Source organism: Lampetra planeri, chromosome 24, assembly GCF_965212315.1.
Source record: "Lampetra planeri chromosome 24, kcLamPlan1.2.h2, whole genome shotgun sequence".
NCBI lineage: Eukaryota > Metazoa > Chordata > Hyperoartia > Petromyzontiformes > Petromyzontidae > Lampetra > Lampetra planeri.
Genome location: NC_136130.1, coordinates 117,929 through 131,718, shown reverse-complemented (window position 1 = coordinate 131,718; position 13,790 = coordinate 117,929). Strand labels below are relative to the sequence as shown.

General features: G+C 48.1%; 1 protein-coding gene across 1 annotated transcript; it reads left to right on the top strand.

The window, feature by feature from the left end:
* Positions 1 to 4,479: 4,479 nt before the first annotated feature.
* Positions 4,480 to 12,728, top strand: LOC144726621 (very long chain fatty acid elongase 4-like; the record flags this gene model as incomplete). Its single annotated transcript, XM_078605350.1, has 3 exons — positions 4,480 to 4,537; positions 7,423 to 7,554; positions 12,150 to 12,728. Coding segments are annotated over 3 exons (354 nt in total), but the record flags the coding sequence as incomplete, so codon positions are not given.
* Positions 12,729 to 13,790: the final 1,062 nt, after the last annotated feature.

The window sequence follows — 13,790 nt, the reverse complement described above, 5'->3', positions numbered from 1 at the left end:
TCATTTCTAACCTGGTATGGTAGTGACTTTACCCATGGTATAGATTCTCTATGTAAGCTTCGTTTCAACAAACTCGCTTTTTCATCCCGTCTCCTCAGCCCTCTAATCATTGCCTCCTCTTCTACTGTTGCGATATGTGTGTGTATATCCATGGACTTATTGTGTGGGTCAAAATCGGGAATTCTGACTAGAGCTTTGTCCATTAATTTAAGGGTTTTACTGTTGAATAGGTATTCCGAAAGTTGATCGCCGTCAGCGTCATCATCAAACAAGTTATCATCAGGCAATCTGTCACTTTCATCTGTGCTGTGTCGGGCGTGTTTCAGCGGCGTGCATTTTTTGTGTGTGCGCTCTGTGCCGTGTCGCTCGTGTTGCCATTTCCCTTCAGTTTTTGCCTCTGCCCTTAGTGAAGCATGTCCTGACGACTTTACATTAACTTTTGTGCGATCGGTCCCTGGACTCTGTCCACGTACCCAAGAGTGTGATTTAATGTTACTTCCATATTTATTCTGTGGATCAACGTCTGTGAGTTTCGCTGGTGTCGCGAGCACTGATTTTTCCTCCCTCTCGAGGGTGTGAGGACATTTCTCCTCGTTTATTAGAGACGATTTCTCTCCCGTTTCCTTTCCAAATTTTTCCTCATTCCACAATCCCTGTCTGTATGCCTGTGTGGGAAGGCATGAGTCCTGTCCTGCCTTCTCTGCAGTTTTTGCATCGTGTTCGCCTTCGTTACATTTTATCCAGTCAATTAGTTTCCCCCGAGGTGTGTCCGTGTTATCGATACAGCTCCCTTCCCATATGTCTCTCTGACTGTACTGTTTTGTAACAGATCGATCGGTACGTTTTAATACGAGCTCCCAGTACCCCGTAATCCATTCAAAAATTATTCTTAATCCTAGCATCTCAAGTGTGGCGGGAGTTACTTTGACATTTCCTTTCAGAGTGCATATAAAACAATTATCTCACAGAGTGTAGTCAATTTGACTCGAGCTATTCTGTTATTTTACGATTCAGAGTGCGTACCTCTAACACCATTTATCACAGGATGCAATCGGTTTGATACGATATTATCTTAATTCCACTGTCTTTGTTTCAACCTGCTATTCTGGGTTTTAACCTCAGAGGGCGTTTTTTTTTTTTTACGCCCGTTTACACTCACCATGCAATGTTCGATCACGATATTCTAGTTAACACGTAGTGATTCATTCCATCATCCATGCAAAACACTGTCTGCGAGAGATCCCGGACGAGCCACCCCATTATGTTGTATTTGTTGGATTATGAAATTTTTATAAAAATAATAAAAATTAATAATTTTCCGAAAAATGCGCGAATCGCATTAATTATGTTAATGTGTGTATTAATGTGCATACATTATGATAATGTATGTGATTATATGCATAAATTATGATAATCACGGAGATAATCATAGTAATTTATGCGGATGCTTGCGATTATGTTAATGTGAGCAGTCATGATAATTAGGCTTAGTTTCGTTTATCCAGAATTATATCAATCAGGATAACACGATTATCATTGATTAAACATTTACCGATTATCTTAGTGTGTTTTATATTATATTAGGTCTCCAGTTTCAGATCTCATCACAGGATACAGTTCTCAAGAATAAGACAGTTTTGCATGGACTTGGAAGGAACACTCGATATGCTTCTGTGATAACAATTTTATTCTAAACAACATGTGACATTCTAACATGCAGGTCAAACATGCGTCAATAAATTCATGAGCAAGATTATGCAATTAACGAAAATGGATAACTAAAAATACTTCTTCATTTGCGAGATTATGCATTTAACTAAAATGAATGACTAAAACTCTTATGCATTTGCGAGATTATGCATTTAACTAAAATGAATAACTACAAAAACTTATGCATTTGCGAGATTATGCATTTAACTAAATTGAATAACTAAAAACTCTTATGCATGTGCGAGATTATGCATTTAACTAAAATGAATAACTACTAAAACTTATGCATTTGCGAGATTATGCATTTAACTAAATTGAATAACTAAAAACTCTTATGCATTTGCGAGATTATGCATTCAACTAAAATGAATAACTAAAACTCTTATGCATTTGCGAGATTATGCATTTAACTAAAATGAATGAATAAACACTTATGCATTTGCGAGATTAAGCATTTAACGAACTGAATGACTAAAAACCCTCCTAACAATCGTAACCTCTACCTTTCCACCAGGCATCTCATTAGTTCCCCCATGTATCGATCACAATCGGCGACTGGCCGAGTTTGAAAACAAGCATGACACACTTCATATGGCGGTAATAAAAGCACTTATTGTACCCCGAAAGCGAAGCATACTTCAATCGATTCGTCGGCAAGATTACATCTGTTAACGGAAGGTTTGAGACAATGGTGCGTGAGGGCGGATGTGTTGGTGGGAGAGTGAATATGGCTCTGTTTTAATTAATGCTTCGGCGAGACTCTGACAAAGGAAACTGGTTTGACAAGATATTCTCTCTCTGTGTACGGGTCGATTCGTAATGAGGATTTCGAGAGTTTGAGTTTGCCTCGACGAGTCTATTGATCGCCTATGTGATGAGCGGAACAAGGGAAAGGCACGGAAAACAACCTCACTCTTATAACCGACGGACTCTTAATCACTCGATGGGCCACGATTCCTCATGGCCAGCTGATGGTTCATGTAATTGATAATCAGTCTTCCGATAATTGTGTAGGGTTGATATGATGGTAAGGACGAAATAGATAGTCTCACAGGGGGGTGGGCGTCGACGCGTGCGCGTGTGAGCCTATGTGAGGGAAGTTGTGGGTACGAACGACTTGGAGAAGGACCCTCTGGCTGGCGCGGCTGCGGTGATCGGCTGCTTCCGACTCCTCCCTCGGCTGAGCCCGTACGAAGATTGACGGCGCGGCCGCGCTCGTTTGCGTGGTCGGCGAGCACCTCGGCGTGGCGGCAGGCAAGGGAGCTGGCTCGTTCACTCGTGTGCGGCAGGCGAGCACCTCGGCGTGGCGGCACGGCAAGGCGATGCACATCGCCACCCCACGAGCCTCGTCCTTCTGGATGACGAGAGCTTCTTCGTTGGCGGCGACGAGGAGAGATGGGCTGTAGCCCTGGAGATCTCTGGTGGGAGCCTTAACCCGGAGACGAGATGAGATGGAGCCGAAGCCCGTGAAGATCTGTGGTGGGGCCGGAGCCCTGACGATCTGGTGGGGGCTGAAGCCCCGGAGACGAGATGCTTTGAATGGATTTTGCCTCTGCTTATATCAGGAAAATCCACTCAGTTTTTTTTTTCAGTTCAAAAGGCTGTGTCATAAAACATTCCTGTGGGGGTGGGCGTCGACGCGTGCGCGTGTTTCCGTCCGTGTGTGTTTGTCCGTATGTTTATTAGCTTTGAAGACACAGCTGTGTAATCATTCTGGAAGAAGGGGTGGGGGGGGCTCGCGACGGCGACACCCAAGTTATCCATTAACCAGACCGACGACTCGCGTTTGCACCGAGTTATAAATCATACTCCCTGTCTTTGTTATGAACAATATTGCCGCGAGAACCTACGCGTTAAGCGAGCTCAAGTTGTTTTGGCCTGGAAGTTGAAATGTGACTTATTTGCTGCTTGGTTCCATTATGATTTGATTGCAAGCGACTCAAGTTATGCCGAAACCGTGTTCACGGTGTTTCATCGTGACCCGATCTCCCATGGAAATGTTATTTGCTCGCGTGTGCAAATCCTGCTGTCCGTGTTGCGGGGAAACAAAGACGGCCGTGTTGCTCGCTTCTCATGGGGTGTTGCGTTTGATTAATTATGAGAGACTTCTCCGCCCTTAGCTCCTCTAGGAGATCCACTTTAATTCCGTACTTATTATTTGACTTCTTGTGAAGTCAAATGCAATAATTGTTTTTTTTTAATGCTTCGGCCCGGCCATGTAGAAATTATTTAAAGGTAAATAATGTCAGTATTTAATTAACAATGATGGGTCGCGACCTTGGTGCCGACTGTAATCTGGTTTCCAATTGGTGTGAGGATAGATATTGTTTGCTTAATCTTCATGGCTAAGTTGGTAACTTTGTTTATCTAACATGGTTCAAAACCCGTCTGTGCTTTTTGTCGTCAATGTTGTTTCCTTTGTTAAGAATATAATTATATATTTCGTGGCCTGGTTTTGTATTTATCAAAGGGTTTTTTTTGTAAGGCTTTTTAACGAAATTGTCATCCTAACCCCCCCGCCTGCAATTCCCCCCTCCCTTGTTCCTCTTGTTTGAAATTAGGGGAGTTTTCATGACCTTTATTGCCCTCTTTCATGCCCTCTAGCCCTTTGAGGTGAGGTATGCGCGCATCTGTGGAAGTGTGGGGCCGTGTTCGTTCCCAAGTTGCCCCGTGTCTATTAAAAATAAAAAATTATATATGTTGGCAGAATAATTCTTAAAAAAATTAATATTAAAAAAAATAAAAAAGGGGGTATATACACAACACCACCACTCCTCCATGATCATCAACTGGTGGCTAGGTGTGAAGTATGTCCCTGGCGGGCAGGGTGAGTTCGCGTGAACCCCCCTGTGGCCTTTCGGTAGACATGCGTTTTGACATTCCGTGAAAAAAAGAGCTTCACAGTTCATATTCCTCCAGGATAAATTAAGTTGTCCCAATTCTCATTCAGGACAACGAGTAGCTAAAAAATTATCAGAGAGGCAGGAGAGGCCGGAGAGGCGGGAACGTGTCGGTATTCGTAGGAACGGTTGGACCAATGACTGCACAGTTTTGCAATCTTAGCGCGAGATAGCCAAGTTAATGAAACCTCAGAAAAGGCACTGGCACTCAGAATGGTGGAGTAACTGAGGGTAAATGCGAGACCATAACCGGATAACCAGGGCCTCCCATGAAAGGAGAATCCTGACGGCGTCGCTTTAATTCACAAGATGGTTAGTACCGTGCCAGCTCTAAAGGGCAAAATAAATTATCGTACATGAATGTATTGCTCAGCAACGGCATTGTCATTCAGTGAGCACACTGGCATGCAGCAGAACAGCGCGAGTGAGGCCAGCGGCAGGCGAGGCGAGAGGTGAGATCCCTGCCGCAGCAGCAGGGTGGCAGTGGCAGGCGGCAGAAAGAAGAAGGGTCACTGAAGCTTCCGGCAGCCCGCAGATCAGATATTAGATTATTCAGATATTAGTCAATGATGTTGGCCATGAGCGGGAATAGAAGTCTCCAGGTTAGTTGAGCAACCACTGTGCTACCGTTCCCCACAAACAGATCCAAAGACAAATATCCCCGTTATAGCCTCAACAGACTGTTGGGGCAAGTGCTGTTAGCGAGCACCTACGAAAGCCGGCACGGCCCACGAGGGGGGTGGATGGCCAGAACCACGCTGGGCCGCCTTTTGTCTCCCTCGTGGCAATGTGTACACTGCACCAGGTACTTATTTGAGGTTGAGTCAACCTACGGGAGGCCCAGGACTGGTTTAGATAATCGTCACTGGTGTTGGCCGTGAGCGGGAATCGAACTCGGATCACCTGGTTCGTAGCGCAACGCGCTAACCACTACACTACTGCTCCCCAAATTGAGATACACACTCACACATACGTCAATATGCTCAAGCACAGGCAGATGCATAGAGATACACAAGAGCAGACACACACTCATACATACACTTGCGTGGACACAAAGACGCACAAACCGAAAACACGTTTGTACGCATACACACACAAAGACCCTCCTATTGCCATACATGTAGTTGGGACATCTCTATATATAAAAGGGAAATCTCATCTCATCTATCTATATATATATAAAAAAGGGAAATTTGTGAATGTGTGTTCGAAATGTTTACCATACTTCCCAACATGCAACAAACATTTGAGTAGTTTCCAGACTGTACACAATGCAAAAAGTATTTTTAAAAATTGACTTTTGTATTTGGGGGGGGGGGGGGGGGGGGTGCAATAATGGATATACTATATTGCACTGCAAAACATGACTTAGTACTTGGTGGCAAAACCCTTGTTGGCAATCACAGATGTCAGACGTTTCTTGTAGTTGGCCACCAGGTTTGCACACATCTCAGGAGGGATTTTGTCCCACTCCTCTTTGCATATCTTCTCCAAATCATTAAGGTTTCGACGCTTACGTTTGGCAACTCGAACCTTCAGCTCCCTCCACAGATCTTCTATGGGATTAAGGTCTGGAGACTGGCAAGGTCACTCCAGGACCTTAATGTGCTTCTTCTTGAGCCACTCCTTTGTTGCCTTGGCCGTGTGTTTTAGGTCATTATCATGCTGGAATACCCATTCACGACCCATTTTCAATGATCTGGCTGAGGGAAGGAGGTTTTCACCCAAGATTTGACGGTACATGACCCCGTCCATCGTCCCTTTGATGCGGTGAAGTTGTCCTGTCCCCTTAGCAGAAAAACACCCCCAAAGCATAATGTTTCCACCTCCATGTTTGACGGTGGGGATGGTGTTCTTGGGGTCATAGGCAGCATTTCTCCACCTCCAAACACGGCGAGTTGAGTTGATGCCAAAGAGCTCCATTTTGGTCTCATCTGACCACAACACTTTCACCCAGTTGTCCTCTGAATCATTCAGGTGTTCATTGGCAAACTTCAGACGGGCATGTATATGTGCTTTCTTGAGCAGGGGGGCCTTGCGGGTGCTGCAGGATTTCAGTCCTTCACGGCGTAGTGTGTTACCAACTGTTTTCTTGGTACCTATGGTCCCAGCTGCCTTGAGATCATTGACAAGATCCTCCCGTGTAGTTCTGGGCTGATTCCTCACCGTTCTCATGATCATTGCAACTCCACGAGGTGAGATCTTGCATGGAGCACCATGCCGAGGGAGATTGACAGTTGTTTTGTGTTTCTTCCATTTGCGAATAATCGCACCAACTATTGTCACCATCTCACCAAGCTGCTTGGCGATAGTTTTGTAGCCCATTCCAGCCTTGTGTAGGTCTACAATCTTGTCCCTGACATCCTTGGAGAGCTCTTTGGTCTTGGCCATGGTGGAGAGTTTGGAATCTGATTGATTGATTGCTTCTGTGAACAGGTGTATTTTATACAGGTAACAAGCTGAGATTAGGAGCACTCCCTTTAAGAGTGTGCTCCTATTCTCAGCTTGTTACCTGTATAAAAGACACCTGGGAGAAATCTTTCTGATTGAGATGGGGTCAAATACTTATTTCCCTCATTAAAATGCAAATCAATTTATAACATTTTTGACATGCGTTTTTCTGGATGTTGTTGTTATTCTGTCTCTCACTGTTCAAATAAACCTACCATTAAAATTATAGACGGATCATTTATTTGTCAGTGGGCAAACGTAAAAAATCAGCAGGGGATCAAATACTTTTTTCCCTCACTGTAAATGGCTTGAGCAAAACGCGTTAAATATTGAACGAGCGAGCCTTTGATTTGTGACTCAGCATTCTTCATCGGGATTGTGAACTCGTTCGTGCACGTCTTCATGTACACCTACTACGGCCTCTCCGTGTTGGGGCCCGCGGTGCAAAAGTACCTGTGGTGGAAGAGCTACCTCACCATCCTCCAGCTCGTAAGCACCGCCCCCCAACACGACCCCCCCCCCCCCCACCGTCTCGTCGGCCAACGGGCAGGCAAAGGGCCATCGTGTAAAGTACTCCATCCCCTAATTCTAGATTTGAAGTTTTCGTGACTGCAAGGGTCCATACTCTTTGTTTTTTTCGGTAAAGTCACGTAGGTAAATAAGAAAAAATAAATTAAACCACGACGTTTCGGAAGCAACACAAGCAACCGTCATCGGGTGTTGACTGCTCCAACAAAATTACACACGCCTCAGTAATTTTGCTGGAGCAGTCAATACCTGATGATGGTTGCTTGTGTTGCTTCTGAAACGTCGTGGTTTAATTTATTTTCTCTTTTTTACTTACGTGACTTTACCGAAAAAAGAATATACTCCATCCCCACCAGTAGGTTTCTACTTCCTCGAGGAGTGGCGGGTAAAGGTGTCCAAGATATCGAGGCCCACGAGCTCGTTTACCCGGGAAACCTTAATGGACTGCAGGGGAGTGGTTCGCATGACCGGCGGGTGCTTCCTGCGCGCACAGTCCGCGCACGCCGATACCCGACGGCAGATATCGGCGGACATGCCTGGCCAGAAATAGTGAAGGCATAGAGCAGCCTTGGTCTTATGGCTACCTAGATGGAGCAACTGTCGGATGTAAACATAGGAGCATAGCTGACTCCCGCAGGGAAGGGCGCACCACCAGGACTTTACGGTTCACAGTCGCGTCCCAGTGCATCAACAAGCCTTCCCACATGAGGAAAAACATCCCTGACGTGGGGAGATCGTCAGCGCGTGCCATCTCTGCCAGCCGGCGAAGTGGTGCCAAAGCCACGTCTGCCTGCTGCTGGTCCCTCCATTCCCGCAGGGTGAGCTCCAAGTCGCTATCAAGCAATACCGGCGGCCCCGCCCGGTCCGTGTCCCCGGAGGAAACTGGCACCACGATCTCGGGTTGCGCCGCGGCCGGCCGGTCTACAGCGCACGGATTCCTCGCCGCAGGTGTACTTAACGGGGGCTGCCAGTCTGGACAAAGCATCGGCGTTCGTATGCCTGATTCCTTTCCGATGCACCACTCGATACGTGTACTCTTGCAGCCGCTCCAACCATTGGGCCTTCTGACCGGTCGCTTGGTCAATGCGGATTGAGTACTGCAATGCCGCATGATCCGTCCGAACAGTGAAGTCGCGGCCGTACAGGTAGGGCCAAAACTGCTGAACAAAGTGGACGTCGGCAAGCAGCTCGCGTCACGTAATGCAATACCGCTGCTCGGCCTGCGACAAGACGCGACTTCCGTAGGCAATAACAACCTCTCTCCCCTCCTGAATCTGGGAGAGAATGGCACGATGCCCACGTCGCTCACATCCGTGTCCAGCAGGAAGCGAATCGAGAAATCGGGGTATGCTAGGGGAGGCGCTTCTGTCAACCGCTGGCGCAGTGTCAAGAACGCGTCGGTCTCGGCCTGGCCCCAACGAAATGACTGTCCCTTCGCCGTGAGCGCATGCAAGGGCTTCGCGATGGTAGCAAAGTTCTCGACGAAACGGCAGTAATAGGATATGAACCCCACGAATCTGCGGACTTCAGGCACGGACATGGGTGTTGGTCAATGATGGAAGCACACCGTTTTGTCGGGATCTGTCGCGACCCCTGACGCATTAACGACATGACCCAAGTATTTTACGGAGGAGCGAACCAGATGGCACTTGGAGGGTTTTAACTTGAGCTTGGCGTCACGAATTTTCGAAAACACCTGTCGCAATCGGGTTAAGTGCTCCTCGAATCGCTGGAAAATGGCGGGAGCCATCTGTAAACCCATCGGCAAACAGTTGAAATCAAAGAGACCTTGAGGCGTTCTAAAAGCCGTTTTCGGTCTGGATTCGGCATCTAGTGTTAGCTGCCAAAATCCCGCCAAAAAGTCCAGTGTGGAGAAAATGTTTGCTCCTGCGAGTGCATCCAATGAGTCGTCTATGCGCGGGAGCGGGTAAGCATCTGCCAAGGTAACTTTGTTCAGCTGCCTGAAGTCTACACAAATACGCAAGGATCCATCCGATTTCTTAACCAATACCACTGGCGCCCCCCACGGACTCGTAGATGGCGATATGTCTGACTCCATCATCACCTGCACTGCCCGCCGCACATGCTCCTTCTCGCTAGGACCCATCCTATAGGCGTTCTGCCGAATGGGTGGCGCATCGCCCGTATCAATGTGGTGCTCCATCAGCGTCGTGCGACCAACATCGTAGGGACCATGACTGAACACGTCTGCAAAGTCACTCAACAAAGTCCTGAGCTCCTCCAATTCCCTTGCTGACAGATCGCTGTTCTGTGCCAGGAGCGCATCTATCCATGACATGTCCTCTGCGCCGACCGAGGGGCCATCCAATTACACATTGTTAATAGTGTGCACCTCAGGGTTCGAATGCATGGGACTGACATTTGCAAACAAGGTCCCTTCCTGAATTGTAATGGGTGTGTCAGCCGTGTTGAGGACCTGCCTGAACAGTGGCTGATTCCTGCGCACAAGCGTATCAGCTGCTGCTAGGCAATGGCGACCCACCACCAACGGTACTGCGGAGACGATGAGCAGTGTATCCGACCGAGAAGTGACGAGCGGGGTGCGATATCGGAGCGGCACAAAGGCCTGCGCACCAGGCAGGATCGAGACCATAGTCCTGACCAGTGCCTGAACTCACGGAAGCTGCTTCGGTTCCCGGTCTGGACGCAAGAAATACAAGCGACCCCCTTCCTCCTCCACCACCAGCAGCATCACTCCCACCTTCTGTGCCATGGAAAGGAGCCGCTCTGCCACCAGCGAGCCCAGACCCGACTCGTTGAGTCGCAGGAATGCGGCTTCCGCCAACGTCAACAGTTCCGTCCTGAAGACCAGGAGCAATTCGGATGCTTCACGCTGGCGGTTTTTAAACTTCTGTTGCGCCCCGGATGGAGGGCCGAACACGTCCGCCATCTCCTTGTAGACACCCTGCAGGGATCCTTTTTTTGCAGGCGGAATCCGGTCGAACACTGCCAGTGCAGGGTCGTCCAACACAGTGGACAGCATCGTCTTGATCCTCCATCCACCTCATTGCCCGGGCGGCCATCTTGAACCGGCAGACGAAAGCACGCCATTCTACCGATCTGGACGCGTACCTCTGTATCGCGCCCAGCTGGTGGCTCCATCCTGGTCCTCCCTCCGCCGGCTGCCTCGGCTGAGGTTCTGGCTGAATCTCGCCCCTGGTTGCCGCTGCTGTCGGAGGATATCGGGAGGACAGACCAGAGTGTTCTCCCAGGTCCCGCACGGGATGCACGGTCGGCGGCGGCGCTGATGCTGCTCCATCCCCTGAGAGATGCTGCGGAATGCCTGGTCGGGAAGACTGACCGTGGTCCCCGTCCCCTTGCTGGGGAGGTGGTGCGGCTGAAGTTCCCCCCGCTCGTTAGACCTCTGGACCCAGCCGGCTAAGCAGCGCGGTGACTGCCTCCAGCAGCAGATCCATCCTCCAATCCCTAGAGGATGATCTGCGGCGGCGGCGACAGCGCTGTGTCTGCACTGCCGGGTTGGTGGAGGAAGGTGCCCACATGGGACGAGCAGCTGCCACGGATCCCGACTCGTCGGTTCCGTTTCAGAGCAAATCTCGTCCCGGACACCTAGAGCGTCTTCTTGCTGTATCTCCCCCCTTGGGATCTTGCGTCGGTTGAGACGAGACATCCCACCGCTGCCACCAGATGAAGGGGAGTCGGAGACTGGTTAAGCACTTCTTTATTTCTCCAACCCACAGCAACACTCGTTCCAAAACCAACCCCAAACACGCGTCTCACAGCCCCTTTTAACCCCTCCATCTCCGCACCCAATACACATCCTCGTCTCACATGCCTGGTCCGGGTGACATCATTGCCCTTTAACCCTTGACCCCCGTCTAGTGTATTCCCGTGGGTGTGATTGGTGCGTGTTATACTGAGTGTGGAGATTTCATGTCTGCGTGGTGTGTGTCCGTGAGAGGGCTCGCAGATCTCTTACACTTGTAATAACACGTATTATCAATAATGCTGAAGCAACTGCTTGGCCAAAGGTCGCCGTAAGACTTATGGTGATGACGATGACGGTGGTAGTGGTGATATGACAGATAACGAGGTAGCAGTGATGATGATGATTGTGGCAATGACCGTGCCGATTATGCCAACGACGAATGATTATAATTCCGTTGATGATTACGACGGTGTCAATGACTTGGTAACAATACGTTGTGATTGATTTGATGACGATCTGGGGTAATGGTGAAGATCACTGTTGCCATGGCGACTGATGCTTTGATGGTGGTGATTTTTTGGGGTTAGATCGCGTAACTATAAATATGCCATTAAACCCGCCACCACCCGACAGCCAATTAGGTTTATCACGTGAACAAAACGTGCCAATTAGTTACTAGTTCAGCACACCGGTGTTTTGGAGAGTAAACCCACATTTACAATTCCGAGTACGACGTTTTTTTACGACCAACCTCATTAAATCTAATTATGGATATTGGTCGCGAAAGCCGACGTGTTAAACTAATGGTGATGGCGAGTGAGGTGTTCGTGATGCGACAAGGCTGTTGTTAATGACGATTGTCATTTCCAGATAATTCGTCGCTATCGCACTGCACACGAGCTACAACCTCTTCACCGACTGCGACTTCTCCGACGGTTTCAACACCGTGGTGTTCTTCTACATCGTCACCCTCATCATTCTCTTCCTCAACTTACACGTGCAGACATACCGCAGGGACAAGGCGAAGTCTCCGTGAGCCGTTCCCGAGCACTCGGGCCCTTGCTTAACCGATATCACTTTCATCGGCACAGGCTCGAGACACATTTAGGGGGTTTCTAATGCGCGTTACACTATAGGGAGGTTAAATGTTGTATTGTAGTCGGTGTGGGGCCAACCTGTGGTTTAATTTCACGTATAATTGCGCACTCAGCAGTCTAGAGGTGCCAAGTGATAATTTAGTTTGGCATCTTGCTGCTGCATTATCCCGTGTTTGAGGAGCGATTACGTGTGGTAACATTGTTCGCCATAGATGCTATCGTCTCGGAAAAAGAGTACACATGATGCAATGATGACTCAAGGATTGGACCCTAAGCCAGAATCAAAATACAGTCAACTCTCGATCATCCGCATGCGGTTTATCCGATTCGTGGATTAACTACGCATCTGAGATTTTGACAAATTAATAACTCATGGATTATTGTTATTAAGCCCAAATAATAAAAAAAAAGTTATACATTGTTATTTTTGGAAATGTTTATTACAAGTCACGTGCTTAAACTGAACAAATGTCCTCCGGTTAATCCAAAATCCACGTGATCGCCTCTACAGTACAGTATATTATTGCAGTAGGTGGAGTTTGATTTAGTGGCGTTGCTCTGATGTCCAGGAGCAGGAAAGTGTTATCACTGGCATAGAGATTCACGGAAAATGGATATTTTGATTATCCACGATTGAGTTATCCGCGGCCGTCCTTCCCATCATTAGCGCGAATAATCGAGTCTACTGTACCTTTATTTCCCCATGTGTTCGGTTCCTCCTACAAGCCAAACTTTCATCATTGAAATTTGCCAAACATCCCAATGTAGCAACCAGCACCTTCGTGAAAAGGTAGAGAATAAAGGTTCCTCCATAGTGCTATGCATCATTGTTGCAATTCTACTTATTGTGTTCAATCAGTATATTCAGTTGTCAACTCTTACACTATGAGATCTCTTTTACCAGTGGCAAAATATAGTAGTAGGGTTTTACCCTTTTAAACTGGTACAAAACTGACACCTTTATTCAAGGCATCATGTTTGCAATGACCACAACACAAGTAGTCAAAAAAGCAAACAAAAAGAATCAACTCTGATAATGATAATAATATGTGTAGGGGTGTTACGGAGGGGCTGTATACATAGGATCACACGGGAAACAAACACAGTGGGCGGGGCTTCGTGAGTGCACGGGGAGGTGCTCTCAACGACGTCCGCACAGGGCAGCCTGGGGGGGGCTGGCCCCACCCATCAGCGGGGGGTTTTGGTATAAAAGGGGATGAGCCGGAGAGCTCGGGGTACAATGTTAAAGCTAAACCAGTGAAGACCGAAGATCGTCTAGCTAAAGCCCTGGACTCCCCTGGGTCGCCGCCCTTGTCAGGGCCGCGCAGGACCGAGCCAGCGGCGTGGTCCCGAGAACCAGAGCTAGTGCTCTGGGACTCCGGGTACCGTAGCCCGACTTACCAGTGTCGGGCCAGA